General features: G+C 36.9%; 1 protein-coding gene across 2 annotated transcripts in view; it reads left to right on the top strand.

Annotated features, from left to right (window-relative positions):
* Nucleotides 1-15,563, top strand: part of tmem63ba (transmembrane protein 63Ba) — a 73,442-nt gene that overhangs the window by 42,234 nt on the left and 15,645 nt on the right. For both annotated transcript variants that reach the window (XM_041250040.1, XM_041250039.1), the window contains 10 exons: nt 1,669-1,706; nt 2,146-2,288; nt 5,598-5,649; nt 7,118-7,226; nt 7,703-7,773; nt 8,606-8,686; nt 10,133-10,256; nt 10,960-11,093; nt 12,475-12,612; nt 15,088-15,241. In XM_041250040.1, the coding sequence (XP_041105974.1) occupies nt 1,669-1,706; nt 2,146-2,288; nt 5,598-5,649; nt 7,118-7,226; nt 7,703-7,773; nt 8,606-8,686; nt 10,133-10,256; nt 10,960-11,093; nt 12,475-12,612; nt 15,088-15,241 (1,044 nt within the window). The remainder of the gene's footprint in view (nt 1-1,668; nt 1,707-2,145; nt 2,289-5,597; nt 5,650-7,117; nt 7,227-7,702; nt 7,774-8,605; nt 8,687-10,132; nt 10,257-10,959; nt 11,094-12,474; nt 12,613-15,087; nt 15,242-15,563) is intronic.

The raw sequence follows: 15,563 nt of genomic DNA, 5'->3' as shown, positions 1-15,563 counted from the left end.
TGAAGAAAAAAATTATATCCTGTGATAGTCTGTGGGCCGGCTGTATGTTTGACACCCCTGTCTTAGATGAAATTTAATTAATTCCTTCATTCCTAGGAAGGTTGCAAGTGATTAAACCATCATCAGCAGGTCTATCCACCCACACACCCAATCTGCATTTTCTTTCATTCTATCTCTTCAAAATTTCAAAGGCTTCCCGATGGGAATTCCACAACCCTCACAATTTGCATTTAAAATGAAAACACAACACTTACAGTCTTCGGCTTTTTAATGATTGAAGCCGTTCATGCAAGTAGGTTTCTGAAATTGTTATTGTAATTGAAATTAACAGGTACTTGCTATACAGTTTGGAGAGGTTTGCAGTTTTGTACTTACCATTGAAGCAAATTACTTCCTAGACAATGTGATTGCGTAGTTCAGTTTCTTCATAGCTGAAAAATAATTTAAACAGGAGAGCAAAACATAATTAAATCATATTAATGGTTTTGTAGCACAGTGATTTAACCAGAACATATTGTAGTACCCAATTTTTTTAGCCAAATCAATGTGAATGCACTACAATGATGAAGGAAAAACACAGTTAAGTGGTATATCCAAGACCCTTTGACAACTAGAATGAAAGGTTCCCTTTAGCAATGAGCTTAAGATCGCTCAGTTTTTCTTTTCATTTTTATTGAAGAGCCTCCTTTTTAAATAACCAAGTGTGGACTAATGTAGCGGTCAGTACCTGACATTATTCTGTGTTTGATTACTATAGAACAGTTATTTGTGTCTCGCTGTACGTAAGTGATGAATCCTGATCAGTTTCCATTAAATGAGTATTATGTTAACCCACCCATTAGAGCTAAGTTGACATCCAACTCTGGAGAACTTCTTGCCCACAATTGACTGATTTCAGAAGCCACAGCCACCATCAATAATGTTTAGAATTAGTTGTGACCATGGACGTCCACAGTAAATACGAAATCGGATTGTTACTTCTTATTTTGGATCAAAAGTGATTGTTGCGAACAAAATAATTCTGTACATTTTTCTATGCACTATATAGATGTAGAATGTGTTGTTTGTAGCCAATTTGTACTTTTAATTTTAAAACAATATCTGGAATTACACTAGGTTAAAGGAATCTCTGATTGCAGGCCTTTTTTTTTATTATGGTCTTTCCCTCCCCCACTTCAGGGCCTTCTTGCCTGTCAATGACCAAACAGCTGCTTCCCTAATGACTGACATGCTTTCCTGCCAGTGATGCTTGACACACTGCTGTGGTGAAATGACCCAGCAAGTGTAGATTTTCTTGTAGGCAACTCCAGCTCCAGCTTTCTTTTACCTATTGTAGTACCAGATGTTTTAGAAATAAAATACGCATTTGAGACGTGCGTAGCCAGTGGAATGGAGAGACAGGTATTGTTAGCTACAACCAATTTTAAGGTCTACTGACCTTCAATTATTTGCTAATTTATGCTAGTGTTGTTCAAAGGTTCTTGGATTAGAGTTTGAAAAAGAGTCTCCCTATAGTCTTTTTTTTTTTTCCTGACCTGATAAACTCCTACATCTTTTAGTTTTACATTTCCATGTGTTAGTTGAAGCAAACTGGAGTTTTTTTGTTTGTTTGTTTGTTTGTTTTGTATAAATGAAAGCTTAAACATGTATTTGTTTGTCATTGCACAGGGATTCTGTTCTTGGTTGACTGCCATCTTCAGAATAAAGTAAGTATGCTGCCTCTTGGAGCAATTAAAAAAAAAAAAAGTGTGTGTGTATGTATGTGTGTGTGTGTGTGTGTGTATATATATATATATATATATATATATATATATATATATATATATATATATATATATATATATATATATATATATATATATATAATATATATATATATATATATATATATATATTAGTGCCTGGACCTTATATTAGTGCCTGGAGGAACATGAATTTGTCATGGGAGGGGAAAAAAAAATCATATGAATATTATGTAATAGACCAGTGTTGCCCACCAAATTTAAAGTTGCAGGGTTGTGCTAATTGCTAATGCAAAGGTAAGAAGGGGGATTTTTAAAGCTTTGGTTTTCTGCAGATTACTGAACTCAATTGAAACTTGCACATCCCTAAATATCATGGCGTGCATCTGTCTCCCTTTCACAGGGATGATGAGATCCGAGAGAAATGCGGGGGTGATGCTGTGCATTACCTTTCATTCCAGCGACATATCATTGGACTGCTGGTTGTTGTGGGGGTCTTGTCTGTGGGAATTGTATTGCCTGTAAACTTCTCAGGAGACTTGCTAGGTGAGTATTCCTTACCAGGTGTTGGTGATGTTTTTATACCAACCCACCCTCTAACTAATAATAGATCTAGTAATTCTGGGCTGGTGAACATGCAGATTTCAACATAAACATGATTTCTACTTTTTTTGGGGGTGCTGCTTTTAAAATCCAGTTTTAGTTTCCCAAGTCAAGGTAATCATGCTACATGATCCAGAGCTATTCTATCCTGACAGCTTTGCACATTTCACCCAGATCGAGTTTAGGCTGTCTTGTAGTTTTAAGACCATTTATGCATGCAAGCACTTTCAATTTATAGCACCAATTTAGCTTTCTCTGCTGAATTTTTTTTCTTATTCCTTCGGAGCTGCTCTATACTGAATAAACAATAATGGATTTGTTCTATCAAGTTTGCAGATCTCGGATTCCACTGTTATTGGACAGAGCAGTGCGGGGGCTGCCTGTTTGCTTCTTCCCACATCCCTTACCTTCTGGTTGCACAGAAGGCTGTGTTTTCTATTTCACAACTCAGTGCCAGCATAACAATTAATATTCCACAACTGAGAGCCATAACAAATTTCTGGAAACCGGTTTTTAGTATTAATATTATCCTTCGAAATGAGAATATAGTGGCTGAATATTCATCACTGGTTTTACGCAGCTCTTGAGAACCTCTCATCCAGTTGTCAAATTGCAAAGGACATTCTTTAGCATTCCTGTTTAACAAGTCGGTTAATCTCAATTCATTTTACTGTTTATTCGGTTCATCACCATTCAGACTCGGTAGAAAATAGCGATGCCATCCCTGGTCTAGTACCTGCGGACCTGGTTTGAGGCTCGACTTGCGCTGTTCTTATTTGAGTACAGTACTTTTGCCTGCAGCATTGCTGCATATGCTGTCTGAGTCATCGGCTTTAGTTGCTGTGTACTGCACCTGTTACAAAGTACTGTATAAGAGTGCTGTCTTGCGCACTTTTCTTGCCTTGGGGAAAAATGACTTCAATGCATTGCCACTCGAGTAATAATTTTTTTCTGCGGTTCTCAATTTTTTCACTTGTCAAAAACTAAACTCCAGCCCTGATTTAACAAAAAATGACCATATGTAAAATAAACTCATTATCATTGGTTGGTACTGAAAATGCGTGGATTGAATATAATGATAGAGACAGGAAATATTACCTTGCAGTTTACATGTGTGAACAAGTTTCTTTCTGTTTTAAGTAATGTCTTGTTCCCCTCAAACATGTTAAAGGATTGATCCTGAAATAACTTAAGTTTAATGAAAACTATGAAATGTGAGCAAATATACCATTTCAACTTTTAACACCCAAAAAGAAAAAAACGTTGGTGGGGTGTGGGGACACAAACATGATTGCCTGCCCCGGGCACTAAAATGCCTCGTTATGGCTCTGTTAAAAGGAGCTCGCCAGCTTCGGCCACCTATGCAGTTCATTGGCCCTTGTTGGTGCTTGACACACTTCAGAAGCTCCCTTTTTTGAGCCCTTTTGTTCAGCTGAGCTGAAATATTTATTGAAAGCGGCTTTCTTGCTTGCAATCACATCCGCTAAGCGGATGGGTGAGATACAAGCATTTTCAGTCGTGAAAGCCTGCTTAATTTTTGCGGAAGCCGGGACAAAGGTCACACGTCGTACTTACCCTGCTTTTTTGCCAAAAACCATCTTGGAATTCCACATCAACCAGACTGTGGAGGCTTTCCATCCACCTCCTTTCCAGTCTGACAGGGAGCGGCAGCTCTGTAGGCTTTGCCTGGTGCGAGCATTATGTGGACAGAACACAGAGTTGGAGGCAGTGTAGGGCTTATGGGGCTAAGTCCCATGGAAAAGCCCTGTCTAAACAAAGGCTGCCTAAGTGGATTACAGACACAGTCAAGACTGCCTATGAGTGAGCCAACTTGACCCCTCCAGAAAAGCTCACTGTCCATTCCACCAGGGGCATGGCAACTTTGTGGGCTTTGTTCCACAATGCATCTGTCGGACATTTGTGATGCAGTGGTGTGGGCCACTCCCTTTACTTTTAAGTGGTTCTATCGGCTGAATGTCATACATCCACAATACCCTGGCTTTGGAACAAGAGAGTTAAGGGTGGCTTCAGGGTTGACCCTTAAAACATAAACATAAAGGTGAGTTCTCCCTTTATTCTTTTAGCCCTAGCTACTTGTACTGGGGTTCCTAATGGTAACGCGCAAGGTAGCCTTGCATAACCTTGTCTGCAATTTTGCCTTGCGGCAGCTTTGCTATTTCTACCCATTAGGTAATGGTTACATTTCTTACTTGAAAGGGAACACTAGGTTATTATCGTAACGCTGGTTTCCTGAAATAGAAATGTAACCATTAACCTTCAAGGTTGCTGCATCCATGATTGTAGCAGTCTTGAAGGAAATGATGATGATGATGATGATTGATAAGAACATAAGAAAGTTTACAAACGAGAGGAGGACATTCGGCCTGACTTGCTCATTGGGTTGTTAGTAGCTTATTGATCCCAGAATCTCATCAAGCAGCTTCTTGAAGGATCCCAGGGTGTTAGCTTCAACAACATTACTGGGGAGTTGGTTCCAGACCCTCACTTTTCTCTGTGTAAAAAAAAAAAAAGTGCCTCCTATTTTCTGTTTTGAATGCCCCTTTGTCTAATCTCCATTTGTGACCCCTGCTCCTTGTTTCTTTTTTCAGGTTGAAAAACTCCCTTGGGTCGACATTGTTAATACTGTGTAGAATTTTGAATGCTTGCATCAGGTTGCCGCATAGTCGTCTTTTGTTCAAGACTGAATAGATTCAATTCTTTTAGCCTGTCTGCATATGAAATGTCCTTTAAACCTGGAATAATTCTGGTCGCCCTTCTTTGCACTCTTTCTAGAGCAGCAATATCCTTTTTGTAGTGAGGTGACCAGATGATGATGTCTCTGTCTGCAGTCCAGTTATGCCTTCAGGGGCGGGCAGGACTGCGTCACAGTCTTTGATGTACAGCTTTGATATAGTTTATTCAGGTTATCGTGGTCTTTAGGATAAATACCCATGAGGTAATGGTTACATTTCTATTTCAGGGAACCAGGGTTATAATAAAAACCTAAACGTTTTCTTTTCTCTTGATGTTGATAGCTCTAATTTTGTATGTCACTGACCATGCTTGTTTTTTAGTTTCTTCTTAAATCTCTTTGTCATTGAGAATTAAATAAGTCATCCAGATAATGACATCTCTTATGTTTTTGTTTTTAAGCTCCATAGCATTCATTGTTTGAATATGTAATCATTTCTAAAGGTTTAAAGTACTGTACTAGTAGAGATGAACTTATTTTTCTTATCTTTTTTTCAACAGAAAATAATGCATATAGCTTTGGAAGAACAACTATAGCAAACTTAAATTCTGGGTAAGTTTTTTTTTAAATATATATAAAGCCCTTCAACTGTAGAAAGAAAAGTAAACAGTGCTGGAAACCTGTTATTTTTCAAGAATTGTGTGGATGATGTAGCAAGTTTACTGTATTGTTAACTTTACTTTGTACACAGCTGAAAAGGGGTTTTGTCTGAAACATCCGGAAATCATTATAATCCATATAAGCCTTTACATACAAAAAACATACGTGTGTGTGTGTGTGTGTGTGTGTGTGTATATATATATATATATATATATATATATATATATATAATGTATGTGTGTTTATGGTACTTGGGAAAAGGTAAGTTAAGGATTAGTCCTCGTTTGTTTAATTTGACCACATGACTCATGTACGTCATGTCATGTACGCAAGCAAAAGTGCGAGACAGAAGTGTGTAGTTCATTTTAGGTTTGAGTTAGGACTTTGGAGTTTACACTAGTGGAGTTCCTGTAGTTAAACCAGGCACATACCATAATAACAGTGAGTAAGTTAGAGAATCGGAGAGATGGAGAATCCGCCATTCAGCAGTGCACACCTTAGTGTTCCTGTTTCTTGTGCTTCTCCAGATAGAGAAAGCAAGCTATATAAATAAATGATTGCTCATTTTGAAGCCAGACCTGCATTGATCATTTTAACTAGTGCTATACTGGTAATATTATAGTGTTATATAGCCTTTCGATTGCGTTTCCATCTTCTGACACATCTCAGATGCCGCAGTTTCTCTTTTCTTCAGCAAACAAAATTACTTTTCTTTTAAAAGCTGCATTTAAAAAAAATGTTTGTGAAGTTTGCTGTGCAGCCATTTTAATATACCGGTACAGTACCGAGTGTAATATCTGTAGTGGGCAGTACTGTGTACAGTTGGTCTTGTTCAAGCGCACCAGGATAATTGACATGCGCTGATGTAAATTGGTACCCTGACTAAAAACCTTGAATCCAAGTCGCTCCCCCCAAAATTGAACTTTTATTTTGTCCATAAGTGTGATGTAAATGTGGTATACCATACATTGATACATACATACATAAATAAATATAATTTTTGGTCATGGATTAAGTGGCTTTGTTTTTTGGTGGGGGGGGTGTGTTTTTTTTTTTTTTTTTTTTTTTTTTTATTGTTTTTGCTTTAAGCAAAGTGGAGGCAAACTTTTGTTAATTCAAAACTTCACTGCATATGTGAACTAACTGGGACTGGAGGATGTTCAGAAAATAACTATACAGTTGTTAACGATGTCCTTAATCGAGAAACTTCCAGAAAAGAATGCTAACACAACTTTGCTTGTATAATGAACAGCCATGCATTGGATTGTAAATCCCCGGTAGCAGGATGTAATGGGGTTTATGAGTATGTAGAATCAGTTTGAATTAGTTTTTAAATGTTTTGCTATGGCTTTTTTCAAATTTTTTTGTGTGGCTTGAATATTACAAATAGAATTACAAAAATGTTTATTTTACCCAACAGGAATAACTTGCTGTGGTTGCACACTTCCTTTGCATTTCTTTACCTATTACTGACAGTATACAGTATGAGGCGGCATACCTCAAAAATGCACTACAAGGAAGATGACTTGGTAAGCTCACCTAGGTGTTTATCCTGATTTGGCATCCTAGCTAACACGCCAGCATGTCATTATTGTAGGATTTAACCCACACCATTGTTGTGTTAAATGATTCTGGAAGTATTTAGATAGGAATATAAATAAAACAAAAAAAAAACTTTTGAGAAGATAAACGCTGTGGCACACCCATTTGCTTATGTTGCTTAAATGTGTTATAAACTTTAATTAAATACAAGATATGGCAAAGCTGCAAGGCAATGCAGGCAACCCAGTGGATTTTTTTTACTCCAGCCTGCTTCACAGGAACCACTGCTGCACTGTGGGAGAAGTAGGGGTTTCTAGTTTGAGTCTGTCTTTGGACAGCTGCCTTCAGTGATATCTGGTAATGTTTTTAACCAATGAAATGCACTTAAAGCCGGAGGAGAAAGTTTGCATGTTTGTTAATTCTAAAAAAAAGCGCTGAAAAACTTCCTCCTCCCTTCCATCAGGTAAAACGTACTTTATTTATAAATGGAATTTCTAAATATGCTGAAGAGGAGAAAATAAAGTTACATTTTGAGTAAGTATTGCTTCTATGCAAGCACTTTTTGTTCCTTTTATAAAAACTACTATTGTATTCTATACAGTAGTAATGTCCATCACTGCACTGTTTTACAATAGTAAACTAGTGCTTTGATCACCACTATAAAGTACTACAGTATTTGTATTGTGGGTTATTATAATTTTCATGAAAACAAAAATGAATATCGTGTAATGAGGTTGTGTTTTTTTTTTTTTTACTTAAATGCAAATGTCAGAATTTATTTAGTTTTTTTTCTTCTCCATGCTTCAAAACACTGAATCCAAAGAAAGGCCAAACTTGCAAGAAACCGTTCAAGTAGACAAACATTTTGGGTAGTGCCCTCATCAGTGTTCAGAGAAAAAACACTTTATATTGCAAAGGTGCTCCCTTAAATTGTTGCAAAATTACCCCTAATGTTTAATTAGGTGTTTGATGGATATAGTAAAAGTATATGAAGTTACATTAAAGATTGATCTATTAGTACATTGACATAATTATACATACATTAATTTAAAGGCATTACCGGTCCTGGGTGTACAAACTTATCTCTTTACTGCTGCAGATTAACCCTTTAAAAAGTGGGCTAACATCTTTTGAGAGTGTACTTCCAACGTATGTGTGTTTTTTTTTTTTTTAAAAGGTTGAATCAACCACTCTAAAGACAATTGATTTCTATAGCAACAGATGCCATATAGTTAATTGTTTAGGAGTGACTGTTCTGCACTCTTATGTAAAGTAATTTTAATTCAATTTCATTCAAGTCGTGATTTGCTATTTTAAGGGTGTTTTTATTTGAGCTGTCAGTACAGTGTGCTTTTTTAATTTTCAGACATGCTTATGAGAACTGCAAAGTGCTGGAGGCGCGCCTCTGTTACAATGTGGCCAAACTCATGTCTGTTGATGGGGATAGGTAAAACTGCTCTGAATTCTCCTTCAATCTCTTAATTAACATGTATAGATGTATTGTCTTTCTATGCAGTATGCTGTGTAACATTGTATCTTCCCTGTACAGTATTGTGTACATTTTACATAATCTGATATATAGTGCTCCCTCGCTATAAGGCTCTCGGATATAATGCTCCTACAGCATGTCCCCCAATTCCCTATACTAGTGATTCATGCACTATTTCTACAGCAAATACAGTACCGGTGGTGTTCAAACTATAAACAACTTCTCAGTCAAACTTCTGTTTCTGTCTCTCCCTTTTGATACAGTATCTGAACTGAAGAAAAGCTGCGCTGGCACTTTATAAGACATCTTATTCAGCATTCGTTTTATAACTAAATAAATATTAGGCCTATTACATGGTTCTTTCCTAATGTATTTACTTTTTTGATGTGATAAGAGCTGTGGCTTTCTCCGGGAGACGAGACTCTTAAGCTTCACTTCAGCCCTGCTCTGGCAGCCAAACCAGGAGCGAGTCCATGCTCTCTTCCAACCCACTCTCCTTCTCGCACTTGGTTTGCCGTTTAGCCAGGCTGTTTATATTTTAAAAACTGCTCATTAAAATGGTCCACGTGGGAATGTTATCCCTTTTTTTTATTTATTTTTTGTAAAAAATATAGCATTGATTTTACATGGTGCTTTATGCATGGTTAATTCACAGAAAGTTACATTTTTGCTTCACTATCTGTGCTGTGCATTAGAGAGGGAGTTATTTTTTGTATATTAGTCTGATGTTTGTTATGTGTTCCTCTGCGCCCCCCACCCCCTCTCCTGTTTATTTCGCTCTTCGGTTACAAAGCTCATATTGTGTGCCCCCCCAGACCCACGTTATAGCGAGGGAGCACTGTTATACAGCGGCAAGGATCGTCCTCTTAATCATTTCAATGGGCTTTATGACGTCGTTGCTTTCTAGTTGAACTGCAATATGGCATCCCAGGGTGTGGTGTTGTGGGATGTTCACATCGTGCTTCACAACACACCCAAGATGGGTCTGATATTCCACGAGATTCGCATTTCTGTCTTGTCATCTTTCTCAAATGTAATAAAGTATTTTATTAATATTATGTTATTATTACTTGTTAAAATGACAATACATAATCATGTTGTCATATTTTTTATTTTTTGACGGGTGTGAATTTACTATTTGTTTTTAACTGTTTGGGTAGATTACATTTGTCGACCTTGCAGGTAATGGATAACCTCTGTATGTGGTTAACGTGTCAGTTACCAAGTGTTAAGTAAACCACAACTAAATGGATTAGGCCTAGAAGGGGACAGTATTCTAGTTGCAGCTGTGTTTATTGAAACATATGGTACTATTAAAATAAAAAAAAATAGCTAGAACAGTTTTTATAGTAAAATGTTGGGAAAACCATTCTGAAGATTGCTGATCTGTGTGTGTGTTTTCAGAAAAAAGGCAGAGCGTAGCAGAAAATTTTATGCTGACTTGTGGGAAAAAGAACACATCCACACCATGATCAACCCCAAACCGTGTGGACATCTGTGCTGCTGTGTGGTCAAGGGATGTGAGAAGGTAGGGGCAGGGGCAGGGGCTCAGCCTTGACTGCCTGCAGTGTACTAGATCAGAGGTCCTCCAGCGTTTTAGTTGGGTGGCTTGCCTGTTACCCCCAGTGGATCGTATTTCTTTAGATTATTATTATTTTTTTAATGTGACAGTGCAAGACTGTGTTTTGCATTGCTCGTTTCACATAGTACCTTTATAGCGGGAGAGGTTGAGTATGTTCGCTCTGGGTATAGTTTGTAAGTGTGTGTGGCAATTGTTACATTTCAAAAGCCTAAAATGAAAAACGATTGCTAAAATCCAAGCATTTGTTAAGTGAAAAAGTATTTAAGTAGTAAAACTAAACTACACTATATGCAGCTTTCTTAAGCCCGGTGACCATTTTTAGATTCTGCAACTTTTATATCGCCAAAATTATGTATTTATTAATTAATTTATTTATTTATGTATGTGTTTGTTTATTTTTTTTAATGTTTATAATCCATTTAGTTTCACAGTTGCTATGACTTTTTTTTCTTATCGGTAGAGGAAGATTAATGATGAACAGATGTTTAAAGAGAAAGAGGATAGAATAAATAACCCTATACATTTTGTTGTCCTGATGTATGCTAAAACATGAAATATAAATGAGGCATGTCATCTTCCCACTTAGTCATCCCCAAGTCTCTATGTACTATGGCATGTTAACTCCTGCCTTGGCTCCCTGTCTGTTTAGGAGGAGGCTGTATATTACTATACCAACCTGGAGGCCAAGCTGAAAAAAGACTACTTAAGGGAGAAGGAGAAGGTGTGTGAGAAGCCCCTGGGGATGGCCTTCGTCACTTTCCAGAACGAGTCAATGACTGCAATGTAAGGGAACATCTGCTAATTAAGCTGGTCCAGGGGGATAGCTGATACCAGGAAACAGAAAGATTTGCCTGTTGTTGACATGCTGGCTGTAACGCCAGGTGACGTTAAAGTTGTCCATTGAGGATCCTCGCATTATATAAAAAATGTTAAAAAAAAAAAAAAAAAAAAAAAAAAAAAAAAGTTTTCTGTTTTGTTTCCTCCGCGATAGGAGCCTAAATATATAATACTAATTGCATGTAGATATAGAGTTGGAGAGAAAGATATATAAATAAAAATCGAACGTTATTATGGGATATTGCAGCTCTAAATGGGTGTAATTGGCTACTCCTTATCTAACATACATCATTATTACTTAATGGACTGTTTAACAGAAATGCTAGCTGCTTCATTGTAAATAACATTGTGAATTTGGGACAGATGCAGTAGATAGGAGTAATATTTTAAATCTCAAGTAGCATTTTGTAGGGCTTCTAGTTTTCGGTTTTTATTTTCCATCTCTCTCACTCCCTTTTAATCCTTAATAGTTGTTAAGCCTTAACTGAATACCAGATAGTTTCTAGTAGTGCGTCGCTAATTTAAACAAACGCAGTGGAAAAATAAGCTGAATTCGGCGATTAGAGCCAGAACGAAATGCAGGTTCAAATAGAATCGGGTGAGATCAATGCACGTCGTTTGTTTACTCAATCAAGATATGACGGTAAAAAGAAACAACTTCCTTTGGGAATTAGTGTTTTTCTTTAAGAAAGCAAATCGGCTCAAAATATGTCTAAAGGGATGTCACATGATCAAAATAAAACCCGAAAACTAGAAGCCCTAATTGTGTCATGAAGGTCCAGGCCTATTTATAGTGTCCCGGCATGCTGTAAAGCACTGGTTGCGTTAGTTTAAGCCAGACCTCAGTATTTAGCTGGTGAGGAAGGCACTTGCGAGGGCCATGTTTGTAGAAGATGTCTGGATTGCCACTTTGTGAAGTAAAGTTAGTTTAACATATCCTAAATGGAAATCTATGCTAGTATACGCAACAAACGTTTTAACATTGTGTTGAGAGGTAGAAGCCAGTGAACAGCTTCTGTACATTGCCAGGAAAAGGTACAATTTGGGGAAACTTAATTCTTAAAAGCTTTTACAGATCATTTTATTTTGCCTTCATGACACTGCTGAAAATGGGGGCATTCAAAGAGTAAACCAGTTACAATAGAACATAAAACTCTGAGCTGTGCTCAAAGCGATGATTGAATATAAATCAGTATCTGAGTACCGATTGCAAACATAAAAAAAGGTACCTAAGCTGATTTTTTAATCAACTTTTGGATGTGTTGCACTGTGTCTGTGCAAGCCGTGCCTATGTATAATAACTGTCCTTTTTATTTTGTATTGCCAGTATACTGAAGGACTTTAATGCTTGTAAGTGTCAGGGCTTTAAATGCAGAGGAGAGCCTCAGTCCTCACCATACAGTGGAAGCCTTCATGTGCACGACTGGACAGTCATCTACGCCCCTGACCCTCAGAATGTGTACTGGTAAGATGAGCAGCAGCAATTCTTATTAAATGTATTATTTGTCTTTAATCTCGTAGATATTCTGAGCCTACCGAGTTCCAAGTTCCCTAAATACCAGAAATGTAAAAAAAAATGCTTGGTCATTTTCCTCTTTCACCCTTAGTCACTGCAGATTTATCATCTGACTCATAGTACCTGCTGCGTTGGGTGTTGTCGCTTGTGGTTTATTCCTGCTTTAGCATTGCATTCAGTGCATTTACCCCATTAGAGAATACTATTCTAATTTGTTGCTACAATCTGAGAAGTCTCCTACTGTGCTCTTAATTATAGTCTTGTTGTTGTTGATTTATTTTGGATTAATGTAGCTGTGGGGGATGTGTTTGATTAAAAAAAAAAAAAAGAACATGAGATCAGGTTGAAGTTATGCGTTGCTAAGTATTTAGACACACCCAAAACTACACGGGACTATGCTAAAGTCCTTGGCAAGGTGCTGCATTCAGATGTCATTTGTGTTTTTTATTTTTATTTTTTTTATTTTTTTTTTCCACACGTGGTGGTTTTATTAGAAAGTACACCCACATACTGCATTGATGGCCAGCGATTACTCCTACTTACATTGAAAGGTTTGTTCCGTATGTGCATTAGTTGTAGTAGGAAAATCTGAGGTACCTGAGAAGCAAGATGTCTGTAAAAAATATTGGAAGACTACGCACAGCCTAGTGTCTTAACAAATAAGCTTTGTGCCTCCAAACGTACGTGTGTGTGTGTGTGTGTGTGTCTCTCTCTCTCTCTCTCTCTCTCCTCTCTCTCTCTCTCCTCTCTCTCTCTCTCTCCTCTCTCTCTCTCTCTCTCTCTCTCTCTCTCTCTATTATATATCTATATATATATATATATATATATCTATATCTATCTATCTCTATATCTCTCTATCTATATATCTATATATATATATATATGTGTGTGTGTGTATGTATATGTATAAAAAATCAACCATTATGGCTGAAGTGCCCTTCAGCTACATCAACTCGAGAGACGCCTGTGTTAGAAAGTGTTTCGGTCCAAACTATAAGATGATTACGTAATTTGTTTAGTTAAGTCACAACACTTCAGTATTTATGATTGCACTATGAAATGCAAAAAGCTGGCATATCACTGTTCAAATAACAGAACAAACTTACTGAAACTTGAACTTGTTTTTTACAGAAGCAGTACGTGGTTTACATGTACAGTAAAAAGCAGAAGAGCTGGCTGTGGTACATGCTCTTAGGACTGTACTAACTTACAACTGTACACAATTAGAGGTGCTGTCACCATATCAATAAACAACACTTGCAAAATATCTCGAATATAAAGTGCTGAGTTCATAGCAGTCATCCGCTGCATAGATTAACCATTCAACAGAATGAGGCAACAAACAATTGAGTACTTAACATAAGTTACTGTTTTAATATCACTTTTAGTGTCTTAATGTGTATTTTAAGAAGTTGAATATGGTAGCAGCCAACTTGCTGTAAAGTGGCACCCAACAATTGGATGTAGCTACCAGTTTTTTTTTTTTTTTTTTTTTTTTTTTTCTTCAGCATAAGCCATTGGCTTCCAAGGCAAAAAGTTAGTCTGGAGCCCTGTCTAGACTGATGCTTGCCAAAAAAAATTCGGAATAAATAAGTAGTTATTGTTCAGTTGAACTGTGTTTCTTTCTGTGGCCAATAATTGGCTTCATATATGAATCCTAAACAAAATGACACAACATCCTACACTTTGGCCTTGACTTCAGTTTAGTGGCCTTGGTTTCCTCTATAAATGTATTAAACTGTCCTTTTTGTTGCCAATTTAGAGACCTGATATTGCCTCTTGATATCCAAAGTTGTTGGTGGAAGCATCATAAAACTAAGGAATGTTTTGTTAAGAACTGTTTTTTAGTTTACGTCCATGTTAATCAAGCTTGCGGTTCATGAAACGAATACAGTAATTCTATAAATCTTACCTGTTGTGCACTTCCATGCGCTACTGTCTCAGATGTGCAGTTTTGAAAGAAGCACATGTAATTTCATGATCATTAAAAAAACAAAAAAAAAAACAAAAAAAAACAGCTATTTATCATTAAATGTAATAAACACAATTTACTGTTCCTTCATTGTCTGTCTTGTTTAAAGTTTAAAATTTGGTAACAAACACTATCCAGTTTTAATATTAGTGCTGGGCCGAACACAGGATTTTCATGATCGCATATTCACTCATAATTAAAATATTTGTTGGATATTCATACTTTTTGAAAAAGAATGAATACACGCCATAATATTGCTCAGAATTGTGGGGCATGGCCATGACTCGTGTGTGTGCCTTTTATTTTACAGCATTTATTTTATTGTGTAACACGTTAAAATAGAAAAATATCCCAGGAGTAAAGAATATGTTGCATTTTAAACCTCCCTAATAATCTGTTGTATTTGACCATGCATTTTAAAATATTGATTGAATGCCTTTCCTTCTTGACAGGGAGAACTTGTCACTCGGAGGGCTGTCTTGGTGGCTGCGCTGCTTGGTCATCAATTGTATCCTCTTCCTTCTACTATTCTTCCTCACTACTCCTGCCATCATCATCACCACTATGGACAAGTTTAATGTCACCAAGCCTGTTGAGTATTTAAATGTAAGTAACTGTACTTGAAGTAATACAATGTACTGTACTGCTATGCCACAGTACAGTCCTATGCTAGCTGTACATACCCTCCAAGGACTAAAGGATAAACGCTATAACAAAGGTAGCCAGGGTGTGTTTTTTATATATAGGGCTTCTGTTTTTCTGTGTTTTATTAATTTCATATTTACTATTATTTTTTTTTTTTTTTTTATCTGTTTGAGTTTTATGTACACTGAAATGTTCCTTCCTTCCTTCCTTCATTGATTTATTTTCGTGGCTTTCGCTCGGTATGAGATTATTGTTTTCAGTAACTTTCCAAAATTCTTGGGTG

The sequence above is a fragment of the Polyodon spathula genome, chromosome 5, assembly GCF_017654505.1.
Source record: "Polyodon spathula isolate WHYD16114869_AA chromosome 5, ASM1765450v1, whole genome shotgun sequence".
NCBI lineage: Eukaryota > Metazoa > Chordata > Actinopteri > Acipenseriformes > Polyodontidae > Polyodon > Polyodon spathula.
The sequence above is the reverse complement of the archived record's forward strand: the minus strand, read 5'-3'. Positions and strand labels throughout refer to the sequence as shown.